This window comes from Quercus robur, chromosome 5, assembly GCF_932294415.1.
Source record: "Quercus robur chromosome 5, dhQueRobu3.1, whole genome shotgun sequence".
Lineage (NCBI taxonomy): Eukaryota > Viridiplantae > Streptophyta > Magnoliopsida > Fagales > Fagaceae > Quercus > Quercus robur.
In genome coordinates, this window is record NC_065538.1 from 2,860,895 (window position 1) to 2,881,649 (window position 20,755).

A 20,755-nucleotide genomic window follows, 5' to 3' on the forward strand; every position below is an offset into this window, starting at 1 on the left:
GCACATGCAAAATTCTCAGATCTTCATTCTGATATATCTGGCATGTGCCCTGCTTCTCCAGCATGGCTCACCCTCTCCCTGTCTCCATTTCCTGGAGGCTGAAAGTTCAAAAGCATTGGTTAAATAGCTTATTGTTTAGACTTAGAACTGGCACTAATATGGTTGGTAGATATTAAACAACATTGTTGAATAATGGGATACAAGGAATTCCAAATACTTTTTGTATATAGTAAAATGTACTTGTATGGTTATGATTAAAGCTGTCCAAGGCTGACGAGCTTACATGGATCCCACATATGAAATTGCAAATGCAAGCGTTTTTTTTTTTGGGTGGGAGAGTGGTTGTCTTGTGGTTTGCTTATAAAATAAGAATTTTTATGTCACGCATTAAGCAAAAATCAAATGCTAGTACCAAACAAACTTTGGTGAAGTGACTGTTGAAGTTTGGCTGCCAAATAAACTGTTAATGAAGTGTCCAAAGCACAAAAAATTTCAGGTAAATATATGAGGTAAACCAAATGCAAACATAAAGTAGTACCCCCAGGGTATGGCAGACCACCCACTATGGCCTAGTTGGAGATCTAAACAAACTGTACTCACACCATCCCTTACCAATAGGGATCCTATTGTTGAATCAGGTAGCTTCAAAATAACTGTTGGATTCAAGAATCCTTAAAAGGTACAATTGCCTTCCAAGAACATACATTCTTACACAAAGGAAAAATTATAATAATTTAAATGGTTTATTTGCTCCTAGCATGAGAGAATGTATTTCTTTTAGGCAAATGGGCATGCCCCATGGAAATAAATTGATTCCAATGTGTTAAAAGGAAGACAATATAAATGATTAGATTATATGCTTTTGTAGGGTATACTGTACGCGCACACGCTTGAATTATTACTTAATGAGATGGAAACTTTTTTTTTTTTTGAGAAAACAAATGCATTTTTTCTTTTAGTTTTATAGACGAGGGAAAGGAAATTTGAATCCTAAACGTCTCTTTATTGAAAATATTTGAGAGTGTCAATTGATTTTCAAAGCTCTTGGCAACATTCGCAATCTTATACCGGTACCACCAATATTTGCAATAATAGACCATTTTATATATGGAATTTTATGCCATTAGTATTACTTGAAACAAAAATATGCCACCTCTACAGGTCGTTTAATGAAAAAATAAATAAAAAGAGCTAAAAGTTGTTTTAGGGGAAGGGGGAAGAAAGGAAAATTGTAAAAATGAAAACTGAAACATAAATTACAAGGAAAACAGTGATACACGTCATTTTTGCATATGTTTGGACTTTGGATGTGGGGAGATGGAGAGATAGGAGAGGAAAGGGAAGGGTCATCATCAAAAGGTAAGGGCCTAAGCAGGGCTTATAATGACCACCCAGAATATCTACATAAACGGTTATTACATCAACAAAACTATCATGTACCTCTCTGCTTCAAGAAGCTTTCTTAATCACTTTGAGGGAGTTCCAAATATATACCAAGGTTTTCAATACTGTCTGAAAGTAAGATTCAACCGGCCAGGCCGGAGTTTTGTTTCTTCAAGCAAGGACTTTGGTGCACTGTTTGGGTGAATGGCTGTAACACCATGAAAAATATGCCTAGATTTTCCACCGAATATAAGAACATCTCCGGATTCCAGCACAACCTTGTCTGCCTTGTCAACATCCCTCTGATCACCGTATAAGAAGTCTGCCTTGTCACCAATTGAAAAAGAGACCACAGGTAAACCTTTAGCAAGACTTTCTGGGCTTTCATCACGATCCTGCATGGATTTGAAGTCATTAGCTGTCATAGAAACAAGTGAGGTGCAAGTTATGGATGAATAATTCATGAAAAATAAAACATAATCAAGGAAGAATTTCCAAGAATAGAAATTGCAAAGAAATTGAGAAGTCAGATTATATGGGTAAGGCAAACCTGATGGAGACCAAGTCTACCATTTTCAGAGTAATAATTTACACGACAAATGTTTGGTGACATCCAGGGAAGTATGCTTTCTACATTGCTTGATTTGGAATTTTTCTGAATAAGGGAATGGGAATCTTCAATTGATTTTTTGACCAACGGGTAGAATTCAGCAGGTATAGTGGGTGGTTTAGCCTCATCAACTGGACGGTGATCCCCATAGTTACCTGTCTCAGGATCCCAATTTTTTCCGAGGCACATCATCTTCAATCGCAGTTTTGCTCCATCACGGTAACCTGGTTGGTAGAAACCTCCAGGACCCAGACCAAGGTCTCGGCATTTTTTTACTATTTTGACCTGATCACTGAATGATATGTAACTCTTTAGAAGGACCATCCCAGCCCTCAACACAATTCCATTTTGCTCCTTCAAGGAGGACTTGATTTCATTCCACTTTTCTCTATTAGGTACAAGTAAAGGAGGTTTGAGCATAATCATTTTCTCAGATTTGGTTGGGCTAAGATCAAAAGAGTCAAGCATTGCAGAGTGCTCAGAATGCTCTAAATTTTTATGGCCCGCAGAATTTCTTGGATACTTGCTTGAAGAAGGCTCATATTTTTTAGCAGATACAGAAAGGACCTGAGTCTCATCCTGATGGACAGAAATTTTCAACTTAAATTCCATGTTCACTTCCAAACTTGCTCCATTGTTGTAAGGACCTGCTTGGCTCGGGAGATCATCCTGTAATGTTATGCCATCAGCAGTACCCAAACTTAACATTTTCCCACTATGAATTCTCCCTGCATCCAAGTCCTCAGAATCAGACCACCCAGACAATTGAGGAAAATCCTGTTTATGGGCTGAATCTGGAGTACCCATGCACTTGAATTGTTTTGATCTACTGCCTACACTCTCTGGTGAATTTATTCCTTGTTGAGACCTCAGTATATTAGCAAAACCATCTTTGTCTCCATGTGAATACCACTCCTGCCGGTTTTTGCTACCAAGTTTGGGTTTATACTTGGAGTTCTTTAGAATACTACCCTGTGACATTTGCTGCAAATTATTCCTTTTGCCTATGGAGGATCCATCCTCACCACCAAAAGTCTCCTCAGCAAGTCTGTCTGCTCCAACCTGTAGTTCGTATAATACAAAAAATAAAACAAACCCAAGGTTATCAAAACCAATTACTCAAACTCAAATCTCATAAACGCACATAAAATCAAGCGATAAATAATGGAAAGACAATGCAACCTGTAGTTAATAAAATACAGTAAATAATACAAACCCCAAGTTTAATCAAAACCAATTACTCAAACTCAAATACCCATAAACACTCGTAAAATCAATTGATAAATAATGGAAAGAGAATACAAACAGGACAATGAATATGCCTCGAAGCATATATTCTCAGTACTTAATTTCAAGCAACTTCGAACAATGACCAGCACCCAAAACCTGCCCCCCAAAATGACAACAATACCAGACAGCTGAGGAATTGAGGTGTTATCCAAGATAGAAACAAAACTATCAAATTCATCATAAGTAAATAAAATGAGTGTAACATTTCTCAATCTTCCTCAATACCAAATTCCTGTGTGTATATATATAAACTGGATAACACACAACCTGGAATTTCTGTTGGATTTATCATATTTAAACATTAAAAACTTACACAGTCATGTGATGAAATTATTCCTATCATGCCATGTAAGTATTGTGTAATCCAATCATTACACAATCATAATTACATAAATTCAAAAATTTTGACACATTACACAATAATTACACAATAGAAACCAACTTTTCTTACATATTCAACTTGGGTCTTTTCCAAATCTTTCACAATATTCCTTAAACCAATCCAACAATGACAAACACCCATACCTCAAATTTGCAACTTTTTACATAAACATGTCATATTTCACATCATAATAAAAAAATTAAAAAATTAACCAATAACTGTACATTTCCCATGTATCATAATACCTTAAAATAAAAAAATAAAAAATAAATCACAGATTCTACAAAGGCTGTATGAAAACGTATTTATTAATTTTTAAAATTGGAAAAAGATTCAAGGATAATTTAAAAATAAAATACTAGGCAAACAAAATGATGGAACAAGGTAGTAATGTATCCCTTTTTTTCTTTTTTTCTTTTTTTTTCAACTTTTCTTCCTTATTTTTTCTTTACTCAAATGTAGGTTGAAGCATCTTTATAAAAATAAATTTTAAAATTTAAAAAACAAATGTAGGGTTAAAGCTTTTTCAATATAGTGTCAAAGTATTTTTTTTGTTAAAAGCAAAGTGTAGTCCTTTACATAACTCTCTCTGAAAAGTGATAGCAAGGATTCTCTAAAAGTTTATGCTACCTTATGGTTAGACATAATTAATGACGATATAATACATTGTGACTTAACAAAATTTACTCAATGCTTCTACCGAAAAATAAAATAAAAAATTTACTCAATACAACGCAATCGAAAAAACTACATAAGTGAATATATATATATATATATATATATATATTACATAAAAGAGATCAAGACCCTCTTGTAGCTTAATTGGTACCTCTTGAATGCCACCATGTGAATGCCACTCCTGCCTGTTTTTGCTACCAAATTTGGGTTTATACTCAGAGTGCTTTGGAACACTACCATGTGACATTTGTTGCAAATTATTCCTTTTGCCTATGGATGATCCATCCTCACCACCAAAAGTCTCCTCATTGAGTCTATCTGCTCCAACCTGTAGTTCATATAATACAATAAATAAAATAAGCCCAAGGTTAATCAAAACCAATTTCTCAAACTCAAATCCCATAAACACTCATAAAATCAAGCGATAAATAATGGAAAGAGAATATGACCTGTAGTTCATACAATAAATAAATAAACCCCAAGTTTAGTCAAAATCAATTACTTAAACTCAACTCTCATAAACACTCATAAAATCAACTGATAAATAATGGAAATAGAATACAAAGAGGATAATGAATTTGCTTCAAGCATATATTCTCAGTACAGCAACTTCAAACAATGACCACCACCCGAAACCCCACCCCCCAAAATGACAACAATACCAGACAGCTTAGGAATTGAGTTTTTGTCCAAGATGGAAACAAAACTATCAAATTCACCATAAGTAAATAAAATGAGTGTACTATTTCTCGATCTTCCTTAATAACAAATTTTTGTGTGTATATATATAAACTGGATAACACACAACCTGGAATTTCTATAGGATTTATTACATATAGACATTAAAAACTTATGCAGTCACGCGAAAACTGTAACACATAACATATGTCATATGTGACATTTGTAATGAAATTCTCATATATCATGCCAGGTAAATATTGTGTAATCCAATCATTACACAATCATAATTACATAAATTCCAAAATTTTGACACATTACACAATAATTACACAATCATAACCAACGTTTCATACATATTCAACTTGGGTCTTTTTCAAATCTTTCACAATATTTCTTAAACTAATCCAACAATGACAAAAAAAACCCATGTCTCAAATTTGCAACTTTTTACATAACCACTAACTGTACTGATGACGTCGATTACTGTCACCAATGGGTCACACCGTACTCGCGACTCGAATTGAACCTGCACGACGAAACAAACTAAAGAATCCTTCAGAGAGCACCGGTGTGGTGCCGGCCAAAGACTCTCCGACGGTCAAGTTAGACTTCCTCTGTTTTACTTAGTGCGTTAGAGAGGGTTCATAAAAGCATACCTCGATTTCTGTGGGTATTACGCCTTTTATAGTGATAAGGGGTTGACTTTCCCTTTTTGGTTCTCACATCTTTTCAATGTGGGACTCTATTCCCAATTCTTCCAAACGTGGTGAGCAAGGATTCTCATTACCGGATCATGGGCCCTTGCTGCGTCAGTAGTGATGGGCCTCCAAAGCTGGGACCATACCTACGCAGGCCCAAGAGACCCAATCCGTCAGGCCCATTAAGGTAAGCCCACCATACCCAATATTTTATCATCTTCAGTTGCCCCCTTCACCCCGATGATCCGTCACCTTTAAGGTCAAAGGATCAATGGGGTGACGGTCCTTACATATGGATATGACGGATTCATGCAAAGTAGAACGACGGTCCTAGCTGGATCATCCCGTCAAAGGAAGAATCATCCAGTTGACGGATACATGGCAGGTACAAATCTGTTGGTACGTACTGACAGGTTGTCAGCATTTATTAAGCATGCCACGTGTCACTCTCTGAATGGTCGTTGTATAGGATCGAAGCGTCGCTTCGTCTTCCGTGCACTTCCTATATATATAAGGCGCCTCACTCTTTCATTTTTCAATTTTCACTCAGAAAACACTTGTCAGAGCGAAGCCGTCAACCCTGTCAGAGCAAAGCCGTCAACCTTATCTGTGCAATCCGTTGAGGACGAATACTCGCTGATTACACCAACCGTCACCTGTCCTCTGCTAAGTTTGGTAAGTGCTTCTAATTTACTATAGTCAAGTTACATTCTCTTCCATGCATTGTTGTTAGGCTTTCCATACCCGTCAACACTTTCAAACCCGTCGGTCTTAGGTTTTATTGTCAATTGTAGGAAATGTCTAGTGCGTCAAGTAACCAGTCGGTGGTTCGTGATGGGACGGAATACGAGGATGTATACCCGTCCGGTCATAAAGACCAAGAGAGCCCCGGCGAAAGTAGGAGTCCGTCTGCCTCCTCTTCATCCTCAACAAATGAGGATGTGGAGATAGTCGAAGTAGAGGGTTCCGATGATGACGGGGATCAACAACTGGAGTCCGTTGTAGGCGCTGATGGACTAAGGCAGTTCATCATGTTGCCAGAGTGGACTGTCCATAGGTTTACATCCGTCATCAGGGAGAGACATTTCAGCACCTTCAGGACCAACTTCCAAATCCCAGACTATGTCTCCATCCGTCTACCATATGTGTCGGAGAAGTGTTATTACGAAGGAGTAGACGGTGTAGGAGTGTACGAACAGGCATTGAAGGCTGGACTTCGATTCCCGCTTTCTACCCTTCATAGGGAATTCTTGCAGTATCTGGGGTTGTCCGTCACCCAGATATCCCCTAACGCCTGGAGGGTCTTCATAGCCATGGAGATTCTCTACGGTGCAATGTCAAACGGGGAAAGGAAATTGACGGTCCGTGAATTTCTTCACTGTTACCGTCCAGACGAGATTTCTGGATCGAGGGGGATGTACAGTTTTGCCAGTCGGAGCCCCTTGTTGAAGGTGATCTTTGAGACCCCAGACTCAAATAGAGACTGGAAGAGTCGGTACTTCTTCCTGGAGGGTGATAGATGGATGAACCATCCAGGGGAGACGGAGTTCATGCCCGTCGACACAACTTGGGCAGTTATAAATCAGACACGTATGCATACGTCTAAATTTTGTGTTGCTTTTCATATCCGTCCAGTTATATGTGTATATCTTGATCATCTTTCTTTGCAGGTAGACGGCGCCCACAAGTCAGCCTCGAGGAGTTTAGCTTCCTTGAAAAGGTTTGCAAGAAGACTACGCCGGAGGAAAGGACTTGGGCGAAGTTGGTGAACCCGAGGACCATACATTGGTACTGCGACGGTCCTGAGCCCACCCAAGAAGCGATAAGATACGACGAGCGAGTTCACAAACGTAAGCCCGTCAACTTTACTTTGTCATTTACTTTGCTTTATTTTGTTTTAATTTCATCCGTCATTATTTGCAGAGATGGATGATGCAAAGAGGAGGGCTTTGATCAAGTCCCAAGCCGTCAAGAAGAGGGAATCCGGCGAGGAGGTTCCTAAGGCATCAGCTTCAATCCCTAAAAGGAAACTGACGACAAAATCCGACCGTCCCTTTAAGCAACCAAAGGTCTCTCTTGAACCTGTGGTTGGCTTAATGGCTGAGGGTAACAAGGCCGTCACCCCAGCGAAGCAGGGGAAGGGCAAAGGATTGATGGCGGTCCCAGACGGTAAGCAAGAGAGACCCCCTTCCCTTCTTCGTGATGACTCCAAGTATGCATTGGAGAAACTGTCGTCCATCATCACGGCAGAAGACTATGAAGACCTGGGAAACCATTCGACGGAGGCCATGGGGGAGACGGGCCTCTTCGCCGTCGCTCAGGTTGGTTATGTTTGTCAAATAAGTTTTTGTTTTTCATTCTTCCTGTTACTTACATTATGTGACGGTCTCTTTTCTACTTGCAGTCCTTGGTCATGATGAAGGGACTACTTGACCGGTGTCTCAACCGTGAGAGTAGCTTGGACCGGGTGCGCGCGAAGGCGCAGCAGACGGAGGAAGAGCTCGGACAACTTCAGAGATGGAGGTCTAAGATGGTGAAGAAGCTGGAGCTTTCTGAGCAGGCGAGGAAGGAGCTTGAGGAGAAGACGGCCACTTCGCTGACGGTCATAGAGAACAAAGAAGCTGAGATAAAACAACTCAAAGAAGAGATCCGTCAGGCTAAAGTGGCAGCCGTCGAGGAGTACCGATGCTCGGAGTCCTGTTTGGGCGAGCTGTCGGACTCCTTCCTCCAAGGATTCGATGATTCCCTCCGTCAAGTCAAGAAGGCTTATCCAGAGCTGGACTTGACAATGGTCAAACTTGAGGACCAAGCCCAGACTTCTGCCCTCCCCGTCGCCTCCGAAAATACGGAGGACCTTTTTGGAGACGGTGCTGCTCAGGGAGACGGAGAGTCCGCCCCGTCGAAGGATGTCCCAGATGCTGAAGAAAAGAAAGATTGATGCATATGTACTTTATTTTGTGAACAATCCGTCTTTCTTTTTTATTCATTTGTTAAGACAAACCGTCCCTTTTTTTTTGTATTGAACATTTGCCTTTGGGGCTTTTGGCTTAAAAGTTCACATGCTTTTTATAATTGTTTGGTGCTCTGTTTAAAACTCCGTCTACCTTCTTGAGGGATTATTTTTGTGAGAATATTTGTTAATCTGTGATTATCCGTCCACATTGCAGACTTGTTATCTTGTGTTGATTGAGCTTTTACATCGGTGAGGATTTTCCTTCTCCGTCTGTTTTGAGGGGTTTATTCTGCGGACCGTCCACTTTGTGGCGTTGTTCATCACTTTTAAATATATCGCGTATTTAACGGACTTGTAGATAATTTTAACGTAGCCAGTATACGTCCACTTTGCGAAAACGTCCATCTATTGTATCCGTCCACCTTGGGACTTTATTTCATGTAGGACGGTCCGTCAATCTCAAGGACTTTATTTCATGTATTTCAACATCTTAGTGATCTGTCCACTTTGTGGACTAATTGCATCACCTTTGTGATCCGTCCACTTTGTGGACCTATGTCACATCACCTAAGTAGTCCGTCCACCTTGGTGGACTTATGTTTCATCACCTTAGTGATCCGTCCACTTTGTGGACTCATATTTCATCACTTTAGTGATCCGTCCACTTTGTGGACTTTTGTTTCATCACCTTAGCGATCTGTCCACTTTGTGGACTTATGTTTCACTACCTTAGTGATCCGTCCACTTTGTGGACTCATATTTCATCACCTTAGTGATCCGTCCACTTTGTGAACTTTTGTTTCATCACCTTAGTGATCCGTCCACTTTGTGGACTTTTGTTTCATCACCTTAGTGATCCGTCCACTTTGTGGACTTTTGTTTCATCACCTTAGTGATCCGTCCACTTTGTGGACTTTTGTTTCATCACCTTAGTGATCCGTCCACTTTGTGGACTCAGGGTGATCGTCCCTGTAGGACGATCCGTCCATCTTGTGGACTTCATATTGTATCCGTCCATCTTGTGGACTTATGGTTATCATCCATGTAGGATGATCCGTCCACCTTGTGGACGTAGTGGGATCGTCCCTGTAGGATAATCCGTCCATCTTGCGGACTTCTATCGTTTCCGTTAACTTTTGTGGGCAATTGCAATGACATACATTCAAGTAGAAGATCAAAAATTGCATCTGATTGTAGAATGCGTAAAGGAAAAGTGCCTGCCCCCTTGGGCTTAAAAAAGGCACGACAATATTGTAGCAAAAATAGTTAAACAGTGCCAATAAAAGTTAATAATTCCCAAAAAGTCTTAAAAGAGAAACTGGTTGTCGTGTCGCTATCACTGGTAGTATTTCCTCAAGTGCTCGGCATTCCACGGATGTGGTAGCTTTTCTCCGTCTATTGTCTCCAGGTGGTATGTCCCTTTCCTTTTCCACGACGTAACTCTGTAGGGTCCTTCCCAGTTGGGGCCGAGTTTTCCTTGTGTAGGGTCTCTAGTTGTACCCATGACCCTCCTGAGTACGAGGTCTCCAACTTGGAAGCTTCTTTGTCGGACCCGGGAGTTGAAATGTTTGGACATGCGATCCTGGTATCTAGCGATCCTCTGTTCTGCTTCCGACCTGACCTCGTCTATAAGGTCCAGCTGTAGCCTCATGGATTCGTCATTCCTTCCCTCGTCGTGGTTGTGAACCCTGTAGCTCGTGAGCCCAACTTCCGCTGGGATGACTGCCTCGCTCCCGTAGGTCAGTCGAAACGGTGTCTCTCCTGTCGGAGTCCTCGCCGTTGTCCTATATGCCCACAGTATGCTTGGCAGTTCTTCTGGCCATATGCCCTTTGCCCCCTCGAGCCGAGTTTTGATAATCTTTAGCAAGGATCGGTTTGTGACCTCAACCTGACCGTTAGCCTGAGGATGGGCGGGGGATGAGTAGTGGTTTTTTATTCCTAGTTGTGAGCAGAAATCACGGAAGGGGCCGTTATCGAACTGCCTCCCGTTATCTGAGACAAGGACTCTAGGAATACCAAACCTACATACTATGTTCCGCCAGACAAAACTTCTAATGTTCTTTTCTGTAATGGTGGCCAAGGCTTCCGCTTCTACCCATTTCGTGAAGTAGTCAATGCCCACTACCAAGAACTTTAGCTGCCTTATCGCCGTTGGGAAAGGTCCCATGATGTCCAGTCCCCACTGAGCGAACGGCCATGGAGCCGTTATGGGGGTCAGCTCTTCAGCTGGCTGTCCGATAAAATTGCTGAACCTCTGGCATTTGTCGCATCTTTTAACATAGGACTCAGCATCCTTTTGCATGGTCGGCCAGTAATAACCAGCTCGTAACAGCTTGTGCACCAACAACCGCGATCCAGAATGGTTCCCGCATATTCCTTCGTGTACTTCCCTCATCACGTAGTCTGCCTCTTCAACCCCGAGACATCTTAGGTAAGGACGGGAGAAACCTCTCTTGTAAAGAATGTCTTTTATCAAGACGAACCTTGCCGCTCGGACTTTTAGCTTTCTCGCTGCCTCCTTCTCCTCAGGCAATATCCCGTCCTTTAAGTATGAAGCTATCGGCGTAGTCCAGTTTCTTTCGGAGCGTATCTCCTGCATGTTGTCGGGGTCTATTAGCGGAAAGATTTGAACAAAGGGAAGTACATTACCCAGTGTTATCATGTGTTCTGCTGAAGCGGCTTTGGCTAGCCGATCAGCGAGCTCGTTGTCTCCCCTGGGGATCTGGACGAACGTTGCTTTTAGCCCGTCGACTCTAGCCCTCACTTGATCGAGATATCTCTTCAACCTTTCCCCTTTGCATTCATAATCTCCGTTTACTTGATTGGTCACGACTTGAGAGTCGCAATGCACGACCACACTTTCAGCTCCGGCGGCTTTGGCTAGGTCGAGTCCTGCTGCTACTGCTTCGTATTCTGCTTCATTGTTGGTAATGGTGAAGTCGAGACGGACCATACATTCAATCTTGTCTCCTTCAGGTGACAGCAATACTATGCCGGCTCCTCCAACTCGCTTATTGGATGATCCGTCGGTGTAGATGTTCCACTGAGGGGGTTCTTCTGCCCCCTTGTCCGCGTCATGCGTAAACTCAGCTATGAAGTCGGCTACAGCTTGTCCTTTGATGGCCACACGTGGACGATACTTGATGTCAAACTCACTCAATTCTATTGCCCACAGCGTCAGTCGACCTGCGGCCTCAGGATTACTTAGTGCCCTTCGCAAGGGCTTGTCGGTCACTACGTTCACGGTATGGGCTTGAAAGTAGGGCTTGAGCTTGCGAGCCGCCGTGACCAACGCAAAAGCGAGTTTCTCCATAGGTTGGTATCTTTCCTCGGCACCGCGGAGCGCCCGGCTGGCGTAGTACACGGGCTTCTGTGCCCTGTCCTCCTCTCTGATTAAGGCCGCGCTGACGGCCACAGTGGAGACGGCCAAATAGAGGAAGAGCTCTTCACCTGGTTGCGAGGGGCTCAGTAGAGGTGGTGAAGATAGATAGGTTTTTAACTCCTCGAATGCTCGTTGACACTCGTCCGTCCACTCGAATGACTTTTTCAATGTTCGGAAGAAAGGTAAACATTTGTCCGTCGCTCTCGACACGAATCTATTTAATGCCGCTACCTTGCCGTTAAGGCTCTGTACTTCCTTCACGTTTCTCGGGGGGGCCATCTCCATTATGGCTCGGATTTTGTCCGGGTTAGCTTCAATCCCCCTTTGAGATACCATGAATCCTAGGAATTTTCCTGCCGTTACACCAAACGCGCACTTTCCTGGATTGAGCTTCATGTTGTAGGATCGGAGTGTGCCGAATGTTTCCTTGAGATCTTCCAAATGGTCTTCCTCCTTCCGGCTCTTCACCAGCATGTCGTCGACATAAACTTGGACGTTCCTCCCGATTTGCTGTGCGAACATCTTGTTCATTAGTCTCTGGTATGTTGCCCCTGCATTCTTCAGACCGAATGGCATTACTTTGTAACAGAAGAGACCTTGACTGGTTACAAACGAAGTCTTCTCCTGGTCGTCCTCGTGCATGCGGATCTGGTTATAACCCGAGAAAGCATCCATGAAGCTTAGCAATTGGTGTTGAGCCGTCGAGTCCACTAGTATGTCGACCCTTGGGAGGGGATAGCTATCTTTGGGGCATGCTTTGTTAAGATCGGTGAAGTCCACGCACATCCGCCATTTGCCACTCGTTTTCTTCACCATTACCACATTCGCCAGCCAATCGGGGTAGTAGACTTCCCTGATAAAGCTTGCATCTTGGAGTTTGCGGACCTCTTCCGCTATTGCTTGGTCTCGCTCCGGGGCGAATACTCTCTTCTTTTGTCGGACTGGTGGGAACGAGGGCAACACATTCAACTTATGTACCATGACCGAGGGATCGATTCCTGGCATATCGTCATGGCTCCAAGCGAACACATCCTTATTGCTCCTCAAGAAAGCTACGAGCTCTTGACGGATTGCGGGTTTGACAAGCGTTCCGATCCTGGTAGTTCGATCTGAATTGGAACTGTCGAGAACTATCTCCTCTAGCTTCTCAGTAGGTTCTGCCGTCGTTCGGTGTTCTTCTATGTTCAAGGCCTGGATCTGGTCTTCCACCTCCATCATAGCTACGTAGCATTCTCGTGCGGCAATTTGGCTTCCGCGTAGCTCTCCTACCCCATACTCCGTTGGGAACTTGATCATCAGGTGGTATGTTGACGTTGCCGCCTTCCACGAGTTGAGAGTGGGCCGTCCAATAATAGCATTGTAGGCTGACGAGCAATCGACCACCAGGAATGTTACGTCCTTAGTGATTTGTTGGGGGTAGTCTCCTACCGTCACCGGTAACGTGACGGCGCCCAAAGGGAATATCCTACTCCCCCCGAAGCCAACGAGCGGGGCGTTTGTCGGTATTAGCAGTTCTCTATCAATCCTCATTTGTTGGAATGCCGGATAATACATGATGTCGGCCGAACTACCGTTGTCGACCAACACCCGGTGGATGTTGTAGTCGCCTGCCCGCAAGGTGACGACGAGTGCATCGTCGTGTGGATGGTGTAGGCGTCTTGCATCCTCCTCCGAGAACCCGATAATGGGGCCTTCCCTTCTAGCCATCTTTGGTACCGTGCCCGCCAGCTGGACATTCTGTACCATCCGAAGGTACGTTTTGCGAGCCTTTTTGGACGATCCGGCCGCAGTTGTTCCTCCAATTATCATCCTTATGTCTCCTATTGGGGGCCTTGGCCGCTCGTTTTCTCGACGGGGGTGTTGTTCTTGTTGGGGTTGATCCATTCTTTCCTTGCTGACGAACTTCTTCAGCTTTCCTTGTCGGATAAGGTTTTCGATTTGTTGCTTCAAGTCGTAACAATCGGCAGTGTCATGACCATGGTCACGGTGGAAGCGGCAATATTTGTCTCTTGACCTTTTGTTGGGATCACTCTTCAGCTTTCCCGGAAACGTCAGGGATCCTTCGTCCTTAATCTGCATTAGGACTTGGTCTATCGGAGCGGTCAACGGGGTGAAACTTGTGAACCTTCCACCCATGGGTTTTGGACGTCTCTCGTCCCTTCGATCTCCCATCCGTCCTTTTTTTCGCCCCTGGTCCTGTCGGGGATCCTCTTGTCTGTCTCTTTTCTTCGGTCTGTCTTCTCTTGCTAGTAGAGCGTCTTCAGCGTTCATATACTTGGTGGCCCTGTAAAGCACCTCCGACATTGTCTTTGGGTCGTTTTTGTATAGGGAGAACAAAAACTTACCCCCCTTCAGCCCGTTTGTGAACGCGGCCACCAATATTTTGTCGTCGGCTTCGTCGATCGTGAGCGCTTCTTTATTGAAGCGTGATATGTAGGCCCGTAACGTCTCCTCCTCTCTCTGCTTGATGTTCATCAGACAAGCCGTGGATTTCTTGTACCGATGTCCTCCAATGAAGTGTGTAGTGAACTGAGCGCTCAGCTCTCTGAAGGTGCCGATGGAGTTTGGTGTCAGGCGGCTGAACCAAATCCTTGCCGCGCCCTTCAGGGTTGTAGGGAATGCCCTACACATAATTGCGTCCGCCACTCCCTGGAGGTGCATCAGGGTCTTGAAGGTCTCTAGGTGATCGAGGGGGTCCTTGACTCCGTCATAACTGTCCATGCTCGGCATGCGGAACTTACTCGGCAGGGGGAAGGAGTTGACGGACGCCGTAAATGGCGAGTCAGTCCGGTTGACAAGGTCGTCAAGATCGCTGGACACTCGCCCCTTGAGAGCGTTCATCAGGACTTCCATCTGTTCCTTCATCGCCTGCATCTCTGCGATGATGGGTTGTGGAGCTGTGTCCGTCACTGAGGGGATGCTAGCGTCCCGTCGCACTTGTTTGCTCGGTGCGTTGCTCTCCTGAGGTCCGTCATTATTTCTCCTCTCCGCACTGTTCCCTTCTTGATCTCCCTGGCTATTCACGGCTGCACTCTTTTGATTCAGCTGTTCCGTCAGGTCGTGGTTTTGTTTGGTGAGGCGCTCCACAGCTGCGGCGAGCGTCTTGACCTGTCTCTCAAGGGCAGTCGTAGGAGCTTCTTCTTGGACGTCATTTGTGGTTGCCATCGAGCGCGTGAGTACCATGTAACTCCTTTATCTAGGAAATGTTACCGTACCCGGTCGTCGAATTCCCACAGACGGCGCCAACTGATGACGTCGATTACTGTCACCAATGGGTCACACCGTACTCGCGACTCGAATTGAACCTGCACGACGAAACAAACTAAAGAATCCTTCAGAGAGCACCGGTGTGGTGCCGGCCAAAGACTCTCCGACGGTCAAGTTAGACTTCCTCTGTTTTACTTAGTGCGTTAGAGAGGGTTCATAAAAGCATACCTCGATTTCTGTGGGTATTACGCCTTTTATAGTGATAAGGGGTTGACTTTCCCTTTTTGGTTCTCACATCTTTTCAATGTGGGACTCTATTCCCAATTCTTCCAAACGTGGTGAGCAAGGATTCTCATTACCGGATCATGGGCCCTTGCTGCGTCAGTAGTGATGGGCCTCCAAAGCTGGGACCATACCTACGCAGGCCCAAGAGACCCAATCCGTCAGGCCCATTAAGGTAAGCCCACCATACCCAATATTTTATCATCTTCATGTACATTTCCCATAAATCAAAACACCTTAAACAAAAAGAGAAATCACAAATTCTACAAAGACTCCATCTTTTTTCCATGCTAAAATTCTACAATAAGAAAAAATGTGAAAAGGGGTGTGGTAAAATTACAGGGCTGTGACGATGCACGGAATCACCGGTCTCCTTTTGAACCCAATTGGCTCCGGTGCTCCTAGCTCTGCCCCGGCCAGTTCCACGATGCATGTTTGTTTTGGTGGTTGTGATTATTTGCTTTTATTGAGCACAGAATGGAGGTGGATGAATCAATGAAAGAAAAGTTAGAGACTCTTTGAGTGTGTGATGATGATGATGAAGAAGAACACAAACTAGGCTCTGGGTTGACAGAGGTTTTGCGTGTGTGTGTGAAAGAGAGTGAGAGAGTGAGAGAGAGGGAGTCAGTCACAGAGTAAAGTTTTGATTCTGAAAATTTACAGAGTAAAGCAGAGGATAGTGTTATATATAAGTATAACTTGAAGGAGAAGGAAAAGGAAAGGAAGAAGGTGGAAGGGTTTTAAAACTTTTTGTCTCCACCAGAACAAGGGCTAAGAATAAGAATCTAGTAAATAAGGGATGATTGAACAAGTTAGCGTGCGTTTGCCTAACGCGTTTTTTGCGTTTTGCAGCAACTGGATTCACCAACGGATCTATTCTTGCTACGGTGCGTTTTGAGCAACCCTCTGTTCCAAATATGGTGCATTGAGCAACGGATCTATTTTCCTACTTTCTTCTTTCTCTCTGCTGTGCGAGATACGCGATATCTCAGTGTCTTCAATGCGCTTCATAAATGCTCCGTCCTCTTCCTCTTCAATGAACTGCACCTACCCACCAAATTCGAAATCATCAAAACAGAGGAAACACAATGGTTCTTCCTTTAAGCAGAATAAACACAATAGTACCCCCCCTGTTCTTCCTTCACTCGAGTCCGCCTTCTCTTGGCTGTGAATGTTGTTGCCGCCACTGTGAGCGAGAGACGCTGCATTTATCTGTAATTTGTATCTAAACTTCTCATACTCTCTGATGTGTTGGTGCGTTCTTCAAACATCAATTTGGCATAAATTTCCATTAATCCAATATCACCCTGTTCTTGTGTTCAACTTTGTGTGTGGTTTTTGTATTTTGTCCGTGAAATTTATCTGTGGGTTTCTCTTTCCTTCGTGTAATTTTGTGTTTGTCTTCCTACCTATGTTTGTATTTGGACTATGTAAGTTTAATTTGCATTTTTTCATGGGGGCATGTAACCGATTATAATATGCATACGAATTGTTTGTTGAAATGCCTCAATGAGTATAGAATCCATTGTAGCAAAAATGGTTAAGGGGAAATCGAAGGACGCTAGAAATGAAGCGAGAACTGAGTGTAAGATCCAATGGAACTAAAAGCTTTTTCTAATTTGTGTGCTGCTCAAATCTTAGAGGCAATAGGAGCGGAGGATTTTTGAGAAAAGAAGGGATTGATGCAATGATTAAGCAATTGGGTGAAATGGATAAAGCGGTGTCTCACCTGCAATTTAAAAACAAATAGGATCATCTGAGAAAATCTTGGAGGATATGGAAGCAGCTTATTGAGCGTGATACTAGGTTGGGTTATGATCATGACACTAGGAGGATTGATGCCCCTGATGAGTGGTGGGGACGAAAGCTTAAGGTTACTTTACATAATTGTGATAACCTCAACTATCTACAACTATATTGTGCCATAACTATTGTTTGTACACATGTAGGAATGTCCAGAAGCAACAACCATTCGCAAAAAATGTTTGCCAAATATTGCTTCCATGGAAATCATGTTTGAAGGTATGGTTGCAACAGGAAAAAATGTATGGACCCCAAGTGGTCAAATACCAAAGGAAAGTACCGAAGAGTTTGGGGACTCCACTAATAGCAAAGAATTTGTTGACCCCCAATATCAGCCCCCTGTGGATGTTGACCCAATGGATGTTGAAGGCCCATCATTGTCGAGAACAGGACTAGCAATGAATAAGGGAAAAGGCTTGGCAAGTGGTGTCCACCTCTTCAAGGGAATTCACAAGTAGCGTGGTAAAAAACATTCAATTGTGCAAGAGATGTCCGACTCTTTGAAGAACATCTCAGATGTTATCATTGAAACTAGAAGTGTAAGTACTCATACACCATTTGCTTCCACAGCAGCTACTGAGGTTCAAGCAGTTATGGACATGGTGTTGAGTCTTCCTGGGGTGTAACCGGGTGATCGCCTTCATATGTTCAGCTCCTGCTTTTTCATGGGAAACCAAAAGGCTAGGCACATGTTTGCAACACATAGTCATTCTGAAGAGTTCCAACTGAAGTGGCTAGAGAAACAATACCAAAAAAACCCCAAGCTTTGGTAAAGGAAAGGGGATTGTTTTGATAGGGATTGCTTGGATTGGCGTTGTAGTAATCGGATTTTCTCTATGTATCTATTGCTCTCTTTTTTCTTTTTTCTTTTTTAATTTTATTGGCAGAATCTGTAAGGTTGAATTTATTCAACCATCTAATTGGCTTTATTCCGTGCCAAATTTGCTTGTAATTCAGCATTTAGTAACCCTGTATTTAGGTGGGTTTGTTGTAAGGGTAGTGAGTGAGATAGAGTGAAGTTTGCTCAAGAGTGTGCAAGAAAACAGAGACTCGCGACTAGGACTCGCGGGTGGACTCGCGGCTGCAAGCCGCCAGAAGCTGCACACGTGCCAAGCATGCTGGAAGATGAACAGTCATGCTAGCTGGAGCACTACAGGAAAAAACAGGACAACTGGCCATACGGTTAACTCGTGACTGGATCTCGCGACTTGGTCAAGCCGCGAGGTCAAGCCGTGAGCCACCCCTGTTTTGTAAAACCTGACGTTTCACATTCCTCTCCCACTCCAGTATAAATACCCCTTTAACCCACGATTGAAAGAGAGCTTCCAGAGAGAATTTTGAGAGAGAAACCCTAAAGAAAAACAAGATTGTTTCACCCACAATCTATACCTTAGAGTCTCTTCAAATTCCTCAACTCTCTTCCTCTCCATTGTCAAATCCTTGAGAGGCATCATACCAAACCTGGTTCTCACCATTATCATCTCTGTGAGACAGTCGTTTGGATTTCTGGGAAGCAGTTAGGAAGGAACCAATCTTCATTGGTTGATGCTACGGTCTAGTAGCGGAATCCGGTAAGCTAGAAAAGAAAAAGGTTCGGCGCAACCTCGTTGGAGCAAGAAGCTTGGAGGGCTTAGGTACATCCGGTAGATTAGGCTTGGAGGGTCTATTGCTGTTCATGTATCCCAACTACATTTTTTAGTGGATTATTGACCGCTTGGAGGGCGGCGGAGAGGTTTTACGCCGAGGGCTTCGGTTTCCTCTTCGATAACACATCGTGTGTTGTCCTTGTGTTTGCATCTTCCTTCCTCTCTATCTTTGCCTTTACATTATCTGCTGTGGTTTTATTCTGTTATGGCTTAGATAGTTTATAACCAATTTCATATTATAGCATGTGTTAAGTTTCCGCACACTAGTTGTTTGACATATTGCTTGAGTTGGTTAAGTTGTATTTTGGGGGTCTAAACGTTCAAAGGTGTTTTGTACACGTTATTGAACTTTCAGAAACTATGCTTACCATGGGGGTTTATGTACCTATTGGGTACTCCTTCTATTCTAGTAGTAATTAAAAATGGTGTTAAATGTAACATCTAATTTTCCCTAGATTTGTGTTCTTTTAAAGTTCCTTTGTGATGGTCTTCTGTTTAATGTGATTGCCAATGTGAACTTGAGTGGAGATGGATGACCTGTTGTTATATGAGAGTGATAATGGGCTGTTGTGATGAGGTTTACTAGTGTTTTCTCATATAGGTTAATGTTGGGTGCAAAATGTGAGATTGATTCGTATTGAATATTGGGTAGAGAAAGCAGAGGTGGGGATTCACTTTAAGGATAATGTGGTACATATGGATAACCAGATAATGCGCGCACGGTGCTGTTTCCCTTGTATGGATGACAGTTCACAGTGCTGCTGGTATGAAGAGTTTGATTGTATGACCATACATGTGTGTGTAGGTGTTTCTTGGTAATTTTGGCCATTTCACAATTCATTACTGTATTTATTGATTGTGGTTTTGTGTTACATATTCAGCTATGATCTAGAATTTACGGTTGCCAACAATCCTGTGGCTGTCAGCAATGGAAGCTTGCTATATCAGGTGAGATACTTTATATTGTGTATGAGAACAAGAATCATGAGCACTTCCATGTAAGACATGTATGCTGTGATGAGTCTATTGTTGTTTGAAAAATAAAATTTCAAAGAATGGTTGAAACTCAATCTCTGCTATGATTTACGTTGTACACTATACTATAATTGTTTGAATGCTTTACATCATTAACACCAACTTATACATAATGTATAAATGCCCTTTATATTCTCACTGTCATTACTCAGTAAATCTCTTCCACATTTTTTAAATTAACAAAGGATATTGCAGGTTGGTTTAATTAAAATATTTGTAATAGAATTAATGTGGCTTTATGGCATTTTAAAGAAGAATACATGTAGGTAATTACACTCTGAAGAAGAATATTCTTTTAAACTGTTGCAATAATATTATGCTCAAAAAGAACATGTCTAGGTCAATCACAGGGAAAAATAGAGAAGCTAAGAATTGGCTAGAAAGTTCTAGTGCCAAGAAAGGGGTAAAAAAAGAAAAAGAATAGTGTGCTCAGACAAAAATTGACCCGCAAAATCCTTAATTGAAAACTAAAAAGGTATAAGTTTTTTCTTGAAAAATACCAAGATATTAATAAAAAGATAAAGAAACCTTTAGCAGCTAGCGTCTCATGATCCTTGAGTGTTATCTTGAATCATGATACTCGAACAAGCTATAGCAGTTACATGTCTTATGATCCTTAAGTGTAATTTTGAATTTTGATACTCGAAGAAGCTAGAAAATGACTCTCACACTCATCAGCAGATGCAGCTGACCAATTACTCAATTCAGTAGGAATGTTTTCTCCA

General features: G+C 42.8%; 3 protein-coding genes across 6 annotated transcripts in view; 2 read left to right on the forward strand and 1 right to left on the reverse strand.

Moving 5' to 3' along the window:
* Positions 1-1,082: 1,082 nt before the first annotated feature.
* Positions 1,083-20,755, reverse strand: part of LOC126724830 (uncharacterized) — a 40,185-nt gene continuing 20,512 nt past the window's right edge. For 3 of the 4 annotated variants that reach the window (XM_050429223.1, XM_050429222.1, XM_050429220.1), the window contains 2 exons: positions 1,934-2,861; positions 1,447-1,778 (listed from right to left, as the gene is read on the reverse strand). In XM_050429223.1, the coding sequence (XP_050285180.1) occupies positions 1,503-1,778; positions 1,934-2,861 (1,204 nt within the window). In that variant the 3' untranslated portion in view covers positions 1,447-1,502. The other variant, XR_007655134.1, reaches the window with a different exon arrangement.
* Positions 6,350-8,794, forward strand: LOC126724827 (uncharacterized). The gene is made up of 4 exons (XM_050429219.1): positions 6,350-7,312; positions 7,393-7,572; positions 7,646-8,043; positions 8,127-8,794. Exons 1-4 carry the CDS (start codon positions 6,520-6,522, stop codon positions 8,658-8,660), a joined length of 1,905 nt encoding a protein of 634 aa, XP_050285176.1. The 5' UTR covers positions 6,350-6,519; the 3' UTR covers positions 8,661-8,794.
* On the forward strand, positions 15,781-18,183 carry LOC126724838 (uncharacterized). The gene is made up of 2 exons (XM_050429239.1): positions 15,781-16,760; positions 17,496-18,183. Exons 1-2 carry the CDS (start codon positions 16,635-16,637, stop codon positions 17,805-17,807), a joined length of 438 nt encoding a protein of 145 aa, XP_050285196.1. The 5' UTR covers positions 15,781-16,634; the 3' UTR covers positions 17,808-18,183.

Coding starts and splice junctions, on each gene's coding strand:
- LOC126724827 (XM_050429219.1), top strand. CDS start 6,520: ATGTCTAGTGCGTCAAGTAACCAGTCGGTGGTTCGTGATGGGACGGAA. Junction 7,313..7,392: donor GGCAGTTATAAATCAGACAC/GTATGCATACGT, acceptor CTTTCTTTGCAG/GTAGACGGCGCCCACAAGTC. Junction 7,573..7,645: donor CGACGAGCGAGTTCACAAAC/GTAAGCCCGTCA, acceptor CATTATTTGCAG/AGATGGATGATGCAAAGAGG.
- LOC126724838 (XM_050429239.1), top strand. CDS start 16,635: ATGGTTCTTCCTTTAAGCAGAATAAACACAATAGTACCCCCCCTGTTC. Junction 16,761..17,495: donor GAGAGACGCTGCATTTATCT/GTAATTTGTATC, acceptor GTACACATGTAG/GAATGTCCAGAAGCAACAAC.